This window comes from Silurus meridionalis, chromosome 3, assembly GCF_014805685.1.
Source record: "Silurus meridionalis isolate SWU-2019-XX chromosome 3, ASM1480568v1, whole genome shotgun sequence".
Lineage (NCBI taxonomy): Eukaryota > Metazoa > Chordata > Actinopteri > Siluriformes > Siluridae > Silurus > Silurus meridionalis.
In genome coordinates, this window is record NC_060886.1 from 3138514 (window position 1) to 3152570 (window position 14057).

Below are 14057 nucleotides of genomic sequence, written 5' to 3' on the forward strand. Positions count from 1 at the left end.
TACTCAATCACTTAACATATAATCAATTAATTAATCACAGATAATTAACATCAAAGTAGTTTATTATTGATATTTTTATTATGATCTTTATCCATTTGTTGAATTGTGTTTGTGCTGCAGTTGGTGAGAGGAAAACGTTCGACCATCTCCAGCAGGGCCACCTTCATCACCGTCTCCCGAGCCTTGTGCAACAGCGGCATGTTGTCTCTCTTTGGAATCGCGCAGCTTCCCAGCATAAGCCAGACAAATCCGTCTTTCCAGGACCAGAAGGAAGTGGAGGATCTAATGACCAAGTTCAAAATTCCCAAAGATTCCAGTATGAAACCTCATGCAGTGTGAACTGGATTACCACAGAGACTTAGACTACATCAAACAATAACGTGTGTGTGTGTGTGTGTGTGTGTGTGTGTGTGTGTGTGTGTGTGTTTTCCAGCTCCGTTCTGTAAAAACTTTTACCTGGACATGGTGAGCACCACAGGGGGCGCTGTAGCCTGGGCCTTCCTCAAACCCATGCTCCTGGGACGAGTGCTGTACTACCCTGACACGCCACTGACACAAACCATCATCAAGAAGGTGACAACACACACACACACACACACACACACACACATATAATAATATCTAATGTATATATATATATATATATATATATATATATATATATATATATATATATATATATATATATATATGAATGAAACCATTTATTTTTTCTTTTTTTCTAGAAAAGTAGATTATTTTTATATTTTTATATCACAGGACCATGCAAAAGACTTCATCCACCACCAGCTTTGATATTAAGTGTCCTTGCTGATACTAAATTATGATTTTATCTCATATTCTGTGACTTGTAATGGTTGAAGTGATTGAAAAGTCTTATTAGCCATCCAATGAATTTAGCTCATACAGTGTGTGTATGATATGGTCAGGGACGTCCTACACACACCTGCTGTCACAGAACTGTCGCAATCATTTTGACATGAAATAATACGACAAATTCAAGTGCCAGGTTGCTGCTGTTGCTTAAGTGTAAGGGGAGGTCACACTGAATATTTCTCTTTTTTTTTCTCCTGATTTTTTAATACTGAATACTAATTTTCTGGTTAAATTCTACTGAAAAGCCTGAGAAATAATTACGGAATGTATGCTAATTAAACCCTTGCTGAAACAATGACTCTAATAGTAGATTTCTGGACACCGTGTACACCGATCAGGCGTGACATTATTACCACCTGCATAATATTGCTTGGTCCCCTTCTGCTGCTAAAACAGTCCTGACCTGTGGAGCATCAACATCATGAACGTCTTCAGCAGTTTGAGCTACAGGAGCTCGTCTGTTGGATAGGACCACACGGACCAGCCTTCACTCCCCACGTGCGTCAATGATTCTCGTCCCCCATGACCCTGTCGCCCGTTCACTACTGTTCCTTCCTTGGAGCACTTTTAATAGATTCTGACCACTGCAGACCAGGAACATCTCACAAGAGCTGCAGTTTTGGAGATGCTCCGACCCAGACGTCTAGACATCACAAATCCTTATGCCCATTTTTTTTGCTCCTAACATCAACTTCACAAAATGTTTACCTGCTGCCTAAAAATAAATCCACATACTAACAGGTTCTATGATGAAGATCATCAGTGTTAAAGAGAAGTTAATTAAATATACAAAATAAATTAATCTCAATGTAATAATAAGAAAAATGTTATCTATGTAACAATATAAATTATGAATTTAATTAAAAAAAATTAAACAAATATAGCATGGAATATAATATATTTAGACAAAAAAATGTTTATATTTTTATATATATAATAAAGAAAAAAATAATAAGAAAGTTCAGAAATAATAAAAAATCTATAAATAAAAGCAGTGACTGAACAAACAATTTACGAGTGCAGTAGTTAAAATGATATACATGTATTAAATATTGTTATATAACTAATAAACCATTGATAGATATTGAATTTATTATGTATTATTCTCTTAATTTAATTTCACATGAAGTGTAGTTTAGATAGATAGATAGATAGATAGATAGATAGATAGATAGATAGATAGATAGATAGATAGATAGATAGATAGATAGATAGATAGATAGATAGATAGATAGATAGATCTCTATCCTTAGTTTATCAGCAATATCTTTCCTTAATTAAATCGTCCTAAACAACTGCGTACCCAAGTTTGTGGTAACAGTTTGGGGAAAATTCTTGTTACACAGTGTATGTGTATCACAGTAGTAACTTCTCAGACAGGAAGTATTTAGTTGTTTTGTGTTATGATGGTGTATTCTGGTTCTTGCAGTCGAACGCTACGCTGCAGCAGTTTGGAGATCTGCGTGTGTACGCTGATGAGTGGCTGAGTTCCTCCTCCTACCTCATGCAGTCAGCGCAGCTCCTGAATAAAACACTGCCCATGCTGAAGGTATGAGGAACACAGTCATCTTTTACCTCATAACCTCATACCCATAATGCACAAATACTGAAGGATAAAATTATTTATTTCCCTCTATCCTTCCTCTGCAGAACTCCCTGAAAAATCCCTTCATCCAAAACTTCATCATGAAGCAGATCAATATCAACATCTCACAGATGCTAGAAACGCTCAACACTTTCTGTGAGTCTGAATGAGCTGCTATCTATCTATCTATCTATCTATCTATCTATCTATCTATCTATCTATCTGTCTGTCTGTCTGTCTGTCTGTCTGTCTGTCTGTCTGTCTGTCTGTCACATTTAAATCTATCACATTTAAATCGGTTCATCATTGTCTATCTTGCCCTTTAACAGCGAACATGACTGAGTTGTTGCAGAAGAACCAGTATATCCTGAGCCAGATCACCTCGCTCTCCAACCTCATGGTGAACCTCTCGTCCTGCGTCAACTTCAACCGCTACAGTGCCTTCAAAACCATTGAGGAGCTCGAAACGCAGGCTGAGAAACTGGCCCAAAACCGAGAACTCTACGCTAGTGAGTGTTCACACACACACACATAAAACATAAAAGGATTGTTGTTGTTTTCTGATCTAACTATTAATGAATGAACCATTTCCCAACAGGTGTGATTTTCAAGCTGCCCCCAGGAGGCAACTCGTCCTCATCCTCCACCCTTCCTCCTATAGTGGACTACACCATCCGCATGCACATCGAGAACTCTATGAGGACCGACCGCACCCGCAACTTGTTCTGGGTGAGGGCCTCCTACATCTCTCCAGTCTTGACACAGCGCTACAGCCGCGGCTTCATCTACCTCCAGGAGAGCATCGATCGAGCCATCATCAGCATGCAGACCGGAGACGTGGTGCAGGAACCGGCTGTGCAGATCCAGGCCTTCCCTTACCCCTGCTTCTACAAGGACGAGTGAGTGGAGATACAGTGCTCTCTAAAAGCTCTTTCCTAAAAACCTTCACAGATAATTCACATGAGCTAAGTATCATACGTTATCTCACCAAACGGTCGTGGACACCTGGTATGCTTTTTGAACAGTCCATTCCACAGTGAGTCCACAATCGCTGTTATAATAACCTCCAGTCTTCTGGGAAGCTGTTCCACCAGATTATGTGGAGATTTCAGAACATGTTCTGATACTGATGTAGGAGATTTTCCACTTCCATCCATGGAACACATATCTTCATTGAGCACAGGGGCATTGTCATGCTGGAACAGGTTTGAATCTCCTAATTGAAGTAAAAGGAAAAAATGTATGCCACTGCACCCAAAGACGTGCTACACCATTGTTTGGGGAAGAGCTACATATGGGTGGAAGAATTTGGTTGTCCCAATATATTTTACCATACCATATGAGGGCGATTGTCTGGTCAAGAAATTTCCATTTTTAACACACACACACACACACTTAGACCAAACCCTGTATCTACACACTGCTGCCTCTTTGATTTATGGAGTAGCATTGCTGAAGTGACTTTGACGTATGCTGGGAATTCGCCATACACCACCACGTCTAATCTAAATAAACCAAGCAAGCAAAACCAACACCATGTCCAATAAATCAGTGTGCTCAGGAGGGTGTTTGTACACCACCTGCGCAATACACGCCGTCTTCCATTAGAGCTGCTCCAATGTCCTCAATTCGGATTGAAAACCGCTTATCCTTTCTGCTCGGGACGTCATCATTCGGATACGTTAGTAAGTGGAGGGATAAGAAGGACAACGGTGAAGATTAGATCACAAACTCTTTACCTCAAAGGCTCCAGGTGTTTCTATGGTAATTGAATCGAATTGATGTTTACAATAACATTTACGTCATTTGGCAGACGCCCTTATACCGAGCGACGTACAAAAGTGCTTTTAGTCTCTATCAATGAATAAATCAACACTGGTTCACCAGTTTACAAACTTACAGTTTTCCTCAGTTGCTTTGGAGCATTTCTTGAATCATTCTTAATGTTTGCAAACCAGTCAGTGCATTTCTCAAAGCAATGTATACAAACCAACATTGGATTTCTTGCAAAAGCCTGTACTTTCTCACAAAAGTAAGTATTTGTAAATCTTATTCCCATCAGAATGAAAAGTCCCTTTGTTCACAAACAAAATCATCAAAATGTTTAGTCATGTTATCAGTGTGACGCTGCACAGTTTCAGTGTTTCTTGATATAAACTATGGTTTGGATCACAGTGACTAAAAATGCACATAATTTGATTCCTTCTGTTTGGCATCTATAAATTTCATCACAAATTCATTTATTTGATTGGATATTTGATTTATATTAATTGTAAGAGACCGGACAGGATTCACACTTTTACTGTACTGTATTAGTGTTTGTTTGTTTCTTAGTTCATCTGTATAATTCTGTGTTTTGTCTGTATTCACTCTCCAACTGAAGCTTCACCAGATTGACCTTTGACCTGTTTTAGAGAACTGGTTGATTATTGGTTGATCTGATGTCGTTCACTCGCCTTCATTAGTGACGTTCAAGATTCATCTGCACAATTCATCAATTCAACACATTTACCAAAAAACAGTTTAATATAGATATAGATGAAAGATGATGACGACTGGTTTAACCATTTTACATACAATGAACTGATGCTGAGATGTTTTGGGGGTTAAAACTATTCAGGTGAAACCAGTAGAATATATTTTGATCAACATGAACATAAACAACTGATAATGTAGGAAACAGCAGACACTCGTACACAATCCATTAAATGATGTACAAAAGCGTTCACAATTTGATCAAAACAACAAGAAATGTTATGATGAGCACGAGTGACGAAATGATGTGGAGGTTGAACAAGTAGATTTGAGAATTACATTTCTGATCTGAGAAATGCTCCAAAACCATCGAGAAAAACTGTAATTGATTGTGTATAATTTTTGTTTTCTAAGATACCATTATCCTAAAACTCTGTAAAGACCAATTATAACACGCTTTTGAAAAATATATATAAACAAAGACAACACAAGCAGGGAATAAACTTCTAGTTGAAGTGTTTCAGAAAGAGGGGGGTCTTCACCAATAGTTAGAAGACTCAGCTTTTTGGACATCTAGAAGAAGTTCATTCCACCACCAAATTGCCAGACCAGAGAAGAGTCTTGATGTTTAATGTCTTGATGTGATATAGTGAACAAGAGGTTTTTAGCATTTGAGGGAAGAGTCTGCAGTGTCAGAGCTTTATCTTTAAGCTTGTGTGAAGGAACCCACACCCTCCATTTATAAAAGTTCTTTCTGCGCATATGCCAGCGATGTTAGAAAGCTCAGGTCAAAGCACAGACATGACACAGCCTGCCTGGGGCACAGAGAGCCCCAAGGGAGACAGAGCTCGAACCCCAATCAAGGCTTGATTCCCTGAGCTTTCGATCAGCAACCCAGACCCTTGACTACTGAACCATTACTTCCCAGGGTGTTTTAGAGAAGGGGTAGTTTACTGGTTAAGATGTTGGCCTGCTGATTGAAAGGAAGTTAGTTCAAATACCAACACCATTAAAATATGTCTCTTGGGCCCTTGAGCAAAGGTCTTAACCCTCAACTGCTACGTTATATGAATGTACAAAGTTGTAAGTCACTCTGGATAAGAGTGTCTGCCACAAAACCTCCCAAAGAAGTATATTATATGGTATTATATTGTATTGGGACATCTGCCTTTTACAGCCATATTTGGATCTTCTCCAGACTGTCATCAAACAGTTGGAGGCACACAAATGTACATGGCATCTTTGGGTGTGTAAGCATGAAATTTTCCCTTCACTTGCAACTAGGAGACTCAAACCTGCTTCTGCATGCAGTTAAAAACAGACGACACCCAGAAGCAAAAATGCAACCAGAGACCCAAAATGATTTTTGTCTACATACGCTGAGAAAAAAAAACATTCAGGTTTGATGGTGATACCAAAAGCTATGTAAAAACTCTGCTTTTGACATCTGCCTGATGTAATTTTTTTTAAAGTGTTGTTTACTGATTTCATGGTTCTCTCTCTGTTTTGGACTTTTAGTTACCTCAACAGCATTGCCTTCGCCTTCCCGCTCGCCCTGATGATCAGCTGGGTGCTCTTCGTCGCTAACTTTGTCAAAAAACTCGTCCATGAGAGAGAGCTCCGTCTGCATGAGGTAACCACACACAAAACACACACTTGTAAAATTATCTAATGCCATGTTGGTGGATTTTTCACCCTTTCTGTAAGTGTATACAAACTCACCCAGACAACTTTTTGTGACCTTATCGCATCCCGAGAATCTAACCTGATGCATTTTTTCTCCACAGTACATGAAGATGATGGGCGTGAATCCCTTCAGCCATTTCCTGGCCTGGTTCATCGAGAGTGCTGGGTTCCTCCTGGTCACCGTGATCATCCTGACCATCATCCTGAAATCCGGCGGCATTCTTCCCAAGAGCGACGGCTCAGTTCTGTTCCTCTACTTGTGTGACTATGCCCTGAGCATCCTGGCGATCAGTTACCTGGTCAGCTCCTTCTTTGACAAAACCAACATCGCCGGGCTGAGCGGCAGCCTCACCTACGTCATTTGCTTCTTCCCGTTCATCGTGGTCATGTGCCTGGAGGAGAGCCTCCCCTTCTTTGTCAAGGTCCTGTTGGTACGTTGAGCATCCCATTCCACATTGAGTTCTCATTTGCTCTTATAGTAACCTCCATTCTTCTGGAAAGATGTTCCTCTAGATTTTGGATAGATTATGTGGATAGAATGCTAGATTCAGAGACAAGGGTGAGGAGGTCTGGATTGCCATCAAGTGTTTACATTCATCCCAGAGGTCTTCAAAAGGTTTGGAGCTCTATAGCAGGATATCTTCTAATACAAACCATGTATATCATATCTTTATGGAGCTGGGCATTGTCATGCTTTGGGTTTCCTGGTTCAAGTAAAGGGACAAGATCATGCTCCAAAAGACAATTGTGTTGCCTTTAAAAATTTGGAAAACATCTACCTTTGGCTGGAAAAGTCAGATGTCCTTGCTCTTTATGTATAATAGTCTAATCCTCTGTTTTTTTTTTTTTTTTTATTCTCCTAGAGCCTGTTTTCTCCAACATGCTTCAGTTACTCTAGTCAATACATCACCCGCTATGAGAAACAGGAAGAAGGTAGGTACCATAACCCCATTTTAAAAAATGCTGTCCAGAACTTGATAGTGACGGTTCGTTTTTTCTGCAGGTATCCAGTGGAACAATATGTACCTCTCGCCTGTAGCGGGAGACACCGCGTCATTTGGGTGTCTCTGCTGGATCCTTTTCATCGACTCAGTTATTTATTTCCTGCTTGGTTCCTACATCCGCATGGTCTTTCCAGGTATCAGCTCAGATCAAATCACACGCCTTGAAATTCCACTCTGATGCATTATGTAAACTCTTGTTTGGTTTCGTCAGGGAAATATGGCATTGCTGCGAAGTGGTATTTCCCCGTGATGCCTTCGTTCTGGGCTGGCATGTTCAGATGTGACACCAAAAAGCAGAAGAAAGTGAGCACAGGCCTGCTTTTCTCCAATATAATGCAGGAGAGCCAGAGACACGACAAAGACAAAATCAAAGGTGCGAGACCTCACCAAGTGTTTAACAGTATAATTTATTGTCTTACATTTGACTGTTGATGGTTTGTTGCATTAAATGTCTTTGCAATCTCTTCTCTATAGGTCTGTATCTTTTAGATAGTTGTGTTTGTTAATTGATGTTATTTCATCGAGCACCTTGGGCCTGAAAGAACGTTGTTTTGTTTCAGCTTTTCTATTTATATTCTCCTTTTCACAAAGCCAGATCTATTTCAGTTAGTAAACTTTTTAAAAGGTTTTTTTTCACTCTCTCTTTGTGCCTTTATTTTTATTGAAATATTTCTTATTATTTGTAATTGTTGTCTTTGTATTATATGAACTTGGGAGAAAAAATTGTATCTGGTGTTTTTATTATCTGCATTTTTGCAAGCACTAAATATTGGGGAAAAATCTATCTATCTATCTATCTATCTATCTATCTATCTATCTATCTATCTATCTATCTATCTATCTATCTATCTATCTATCTATCTATCTATCTATCTATCTATCTATCTATCTATCTATATATATATATATTTGTATCAAACTAAATTCATGTCTGAAATGATCCACAATGAAAGCACCTGAGTTAATTTTAAGCTTGTCTTTCTATCTCTTTTTCTGTAGGTACAGGTGATTTACACCCTCACGCTGACGAGGAGTTCTCTGAGCTACCGGTTGGAGTTTCCCTCAGAGGCCTGACGAAGACCTACGGTGCCAGAAAAGCAATCGAAAATCTGAACCTTATGTTCTATGAGGGTCATGTGACCGCACTGCTTGGGCACAATGGAGCCGGGAAAACCACCACCATGTAAGAAACGTGATCTGATCTCCAAAAGCATGCAAAGATTTTACAGCAGGATTAGGACTTGCAATCTAAGATGCATTATGCTATCTAATCTAATGTGTTGTATATTTAACTTTGCTGCAGGTCCCTTCTGACTGGGTTGTTTTCTCCGTCTTCTGGTACCATCGAGGTTTACGGGAAAGACATGCAGTCCTCTATAAATGATGTACGTAAAGAGCTTGGTGTGTGCATGCAATATGACGTCCATTTCGACCACCTGACCACAGAAGAACACCTGTTGCTGTATGGCCACATCAAAGCCCCCCACTGGAGCAAGCAGGAACTGCAGGAGCAAGTGCGCAAGTACGTAAGGCTGCGAAATCTGCCTCGTATCAATTGGAAAAAAAATCCTCATTATTAATTTCATGTATCACATGGCAGGACTTTGGAGGAGACCGGGATGTACCTTCACCGTCACAAGCGGGTGGGGACACTGTCCGGAGGCATGAAGAGGAAGCTCTCCATTTCCATTGCTTTCATCGGCGGCTCTCGGCTGGTGGTCCTGGACGAGCCGACCACCGGCGTGGACCCCTGTTCACGCCGCAGCATCTGGGACATTGTCCTCCAGCATAAGACTGGTAAGGTTATTATGTAGATCCTCGTTATCACCTTAGAGAGGTTTCCTAGCTCAGGGTTTATTCAAGTGGAAGCAGATGTAGAAATCTGTACCGCTCTATGGACTCGCAGCTCAGCCTTAATTACATACTCGGAGACAGGAAACAAGATGAATATTACTCTGTGTGTGTTTGTTTGTGTGTTCAGATCGTACCATTATTCTTTCCACCCATCACCTGGATGAAGCTGAGGTCCTAAGCGATCGTATCGCGTTCCTAGAGCGCGGAGGCCTGAAATGCTGCGGTTCTCCATTCTATCTGAAGGACAAGCTGGCCCGAGGATACAAACTCACCCTTACGAAGAAGGTACAGTGCTGTACAAATCACTGTATATGATCAAATCTATTCTGCAGGCAGTATGGTGGAAGGAACTCTTACACGCTTACTGATGCTGTATTCAATTGGTTTAAGTCTTATCTCTTAAATCGTAGGCAGATTATTTCCCTGAGTAAATGTCTGTCTCAAGTTGGTTCAGTTAAATTTGGTGTCCAACAAGGTTTGATTTTGGGTCCATTGCTTTTTAGTGCATCAAGTCTTGAATTCTGTGTGAACTATGTGCATTTTTTCCTGATGAGCAGCCTGGGGTGACTATGTATGTATATATATACATATATATGAATATTAATTTACATCCTATCACTTTTAAAATAGTTCCCTTGCACAGCAATGCTGCACTCCCAATATTTCTGCCACTTCTGAAATGTGTCCTAGATGTCTTCTTTCTGAAGCATGTCAAGCACCTTCTGCTATCCGCATGGGATCTCCGCAATGGTGTCAAAACAGCGACTTTTGAACTTCATCTTCATCCTCGGGAAGAGGGCGAAGTCCGCAGTAGCCAAATTTGGCATGTAGGGTGAGAGGAAGGGAGATCATGGTTACACATGTGGTCAGATTAGTAGACGTGGTAGCGTGTGTGATCAGAATAGCAGATGTAGTCAGAAGGAGTTGCATTGTGTGTTTGTGGATTCAGAGAAACCATACAGACATAATGTAACAGAATTGTAAACCAGACAGTTAAATAATGCAGTATATACAGAGTAAAAAAGTTGTTAAATAAATGTACAGATGTTATTTACAAGTGTTTAGTTTACAAATGGACCATTTGGATTCTATGTACAAATGTGACAGTTATGATGGACAATGTGTAGTTCTGAATATTTGAATTGATCATGAGTATAGCCTGCGAGGAAAAAACTGGGTGTGTGGGGTCCAAAGTGATTTTCTTAGCCCTTTTCTCCACTCTGGATGAGTAAAGATCTTGGAGATTGGGCAGTGGAGAACTAAAAATCCTCTCAGCAGTCCTGACCATCCACTTTAGCCTCTCGATCAGACTCAATGATGGCCGAGTAGAAAACAACATAAAGTGCATCGAGTGCAGCCTGGTGCAAACAAAAGAACAGTACAGACAGACAGAGTGCAGACAGACAACACAAGACAAGACAAAAGACAAAAACCCAGTAAACCTACTGTATACTTACATATACAGTACTGTGTGAGGAGAAATGTAAAAACTATACCCAGGAGAAAGTATAAACAGAACAGAGCAATGTAGTGCAAAAAAAAACAGCAGCAAGGAGGTGCAAAGACAGCATGTAAACATTATACTGTAGTATAAAAGGTGCAAAAACAGCATGTAAACATTGTACTGAATATAAGGTGCGAGTATAAATAGTAATAAATATATAAATGGTGGTGGAGTGGATCGAGATGAGTGATGATTGTGTTTAGTCCAGGTTGTACAGTTCAGTAACAGTAACACACAGTGAGTGTGTGTGTGTGTGTGTGTGTGCGTGTGTAAGTGAGTGTGTGTGAGTTCTGTTCAGTTCTTTGTTTTGAGAAGCCTGATGGCTTGTGGAAAGAAACTGTTACACAGTCTTGTTGTGACGGCCCGAATGCTTCGGAACCGTTTTCCTGATGGTAGGAGGGTGAAGTATGTGTGAGGGTGTGTGTGATCGTCCACAATGCTGTGTGCTTTGCGGATGCAGCGTGTGGTGTAAATGTCCATGATAGAGGGGAGAGAGACTCCGATGATCTTCTCAGCTGTCCTCACTATCCTCTGTAGGGTCTTGCGATCCGAGACGGTGCAATTCCCAAACCAGGCAGTGATGCAGCTGCTCAGGATGCTCTCAATGGTCCCTCTGTAGAACATGGACAGGATGGGGGGAGGGAGGTGGGCTTTCCTCAGCCTTCTCAGGAAGTAGAGACGCTGCTGGGCTTTCTTGGTGATGGAGCTGGTGTTAAGTGACCAGGTGAGGTTGTCCGCCAGATGAACACCAAGGAATTTGGTGCTCTTGACGATCTCCACAGAGGATCCATCGATAATCAGTGGAGATTGGTCGCTCTGTGCTCTCCTGAAGTCCACAACCATCTCTTTCGTTTTGTCCACGTTCAGAGACAGGTTGTTTGCTCCACACCAGGCAGTTAACCATTGCACCTCTTCTCTATATGCTGACTCATCATTCCTGCTGATTAGACCCACCACGGTCGTGTCATCAGCGAACTTGATGATATGATTCGAGCTGTGCGTTGGTGCACAGTCGTGAGTCAGCAGAGTGAACAGCAGTGGACTGAGCACACAGCCTTGAGGGGCTCCAGTGCTCAGTGTGGTGGTGCTGGAGATGCTGTTCCCGATCCGGACTGCCTGAGGTCTCCCAGTCAGGAAATCCAGGATCCAGTTGCAGAGAGGTGTTCAGGCCCAGAAGGTTCAGCTTCTCGATCAGGTGCTGAGGAATGATTGTGTTGAATGCTGAGCTGAAATCAATGAACAGCATTCGTACATATGAGTCCTTGTTATCCAGGTGGGTGAGGGCCAGGTGGAGGGTTGTGGAGATGGCATCGTCCGTGGAACGGTTTGGACGATACGCAAACTGCATGGGGTCCAGGGAGGTGGAAGCTGTGTCTTGATGTGCCTCATGACAAGCCTCTCGAAGCACTTCATCACGATGGGAGTGAGCGCGACGGGACGATAGTCATTGAGGCAGGAGACAGTCGATTTCTTTGGCACAGGAACGATGGTCGTTGTCTTGAGGCACGTGGGAACAACGTTACTGCTCAGGGAGATGTTGAAGATGTCAGTGAAGACATCTCCTAGTTGTTCTGCACATTCCCTGAGCACTCTGCCAGGAATGTTGTCAGGTCCAGCAGACTTCCGTGGGTTAACTCTGCATAGAGTTTTCCTCACTTCAGCTGTGGTTAATACAACCTCTGCTGGGCCTTTATAGCAATGGAGTTAATGTTATTGCCCCACTTCAGGTCCTGATAGATGGTGGTACCCAGAAACATGAATGACTGTTCACTGTTGTTACAGTGCTGTTCATGATGGTAAGTTGGGGGAGTGCTAGGGGATTTCTCCTAAAGTCCACGATCATCTCAACTGTTTTGAACGTGTTGAGCTCCAGGTTATAGTGGTTGCACCAGACAGCCAGGTCTTTAACCTCCTGTCTGTAAGCAGACTTGTCTCCATCCTGGATGAGGCCAATGACTGTAGTGTTGTCCGCAAACTTCAGGAGCTTGAGGGTTTTTTATAGTTGCAGTCATTTGTTTACAGTGAGAAGAGCAGTGGGGAGAGAACGCAACCCTGGGAAAACACCAGTGCTGATAGTGAGAGACCTGAATGTGAGTTTACCCAACCTCACTGTCTGCTGCCTGTCTGTCAGGAAGCTGGTGATCCACAGACAGATTGGGATGGGCATGGAAATCTGGGTCAGTTTGGCTGTGAGAAGGTCAGGAATGATGGTATTAAAGGCCAAACTGAAGTCTACAAACAAGATCTTTGCGTAGGTCCCAGGTTTTCAAGATGTTGCAGTATATAATGCAGTCCCATATTGACTGCATCATCCGCAGACCTGTTTGCTCTGTAGGCAAATTGAAGGGGATCCAGCAGAGGTCAAGGGGATCCAGCAGAGGTCAGAAGAAGAAGAAGGTAATGCACGTGATCAGAATAGCAGACGTGATAAGGAGCATGATCAAAATAGCACCAGTTGCACAGCTCCTGATGTACACAGGAAGATGTTTGTTGGCACACTGACTAATGAAGGTCAGCGTCTTGTGCTGCCATCTGTTGGTGTGTTACAAAACTAGTCTTGAAACCCCCTCATACATCTTTCCTCTTGGTCAGCTTTTAAGATTTTTCACAGAAGTTTCACTCTGCAGAAGGCACCCAGTTTTACTGTACAGGTAGTCGTCGACTTACGACCTATGCAACTTACGACCATTAGACTTTACGACCACAATCGCTAGACAGTACGACAGTAAGAAACAAAATGGTGTAGAGATGATACAAATGGCATAAAATGAACAAAGAAAATTATGATATATACAGTATAACAATAATGGAAGAAAATGATAAAATACTATTTAAATATTTTTATAACATCATTTCACAGTACTATACATATAGCCTACTCTACTTACGACCTAATCGTGTTACAACCGGTCTGTCAGAACCAATCGTGGTCGTAAGTCAACGACTACCTGTATATTCATATAAAACCTGATAATAATGCAGTCTCTCTAGAACACTGCATTTTTCAGATAAATAAATGGATTTTTAAGAAATTCCTTAATAGTAATAAGACAGATGTAATGCTTATTATCAA

The 14057-nt window shown here is 41.4% G+C and overlaps 1 protein-coding gene and 1 long non-coding RNA gene across 3 annotated transcripts in view; one reads left to right on the plus strand and one right to left on the minus strand.

Moving 5' to 3' along the window:
- Positions 1-14057, plus strand: part of LOC124382691 (glucosylceramide transporter ABCA12-like) — a 70223-nt gene that overhangs the window by 24948 nt on the left and 31218 nt on the right. Inside the window, exons 8-22 of the mRNA XM_046844844.1 lie at positions 121-316; positions 434-573; positions 2306-2425; positions 2527-2617; positions 2791-2970; positions 3060-3360; positions 6455-6569; positions 6724-7053; positions 7486-7555; positions 7626-7760; positions 7838-7999; positions 8626-8809; positions 8930-9148; positions 9227-9423; positions 9608-9765. Coding sequence (XP_046700800.1) covers positions 121-316; positions 434-573; positions 2306-2425; positions 2527-2617; positions 2791-2970; positions 3060-3360; positions 6455-6569; positions 6724-7053; positions 7486-7555; positions 7626-7760; positions 7838-7999; positions 8626-8809; positions 8930-9148; positions 9227-9423; positions 9608-9765 — 2598 coding nt within the window. The remainder of the gene's footprint in view (positions 1-120; positions 317-433; positions 574-2305; positions 2426-2526; positions 2618-2790; positions 2971-3059; positions 3361-6454; positions 6570-6723; positions 7054-7485; positions 7556-7625; positions 7761-7837; positions 8000-8625; positions 8810-8929; positions 9149-9226; positions 9424-9607; positions 9766-14057) is intronic.
- LOC124382692 lies at positions 57-1392 on the minus strand. Of its 2 annotated transcripts, none has more exons than XR_006925114.1 (3): positions 1280-1392; positions 457-549; positions 57-282 (listed from the first exon to the last, which is right to left on the minus strand). It is a non-coding gene; the product is annotated as an uncharacterized LOC124382692 (long non-coding RNA). The 2 variants fall into 2 exon arrangements; XR_006925113.1 differs by having other exon boundaries at positions 1233-1364.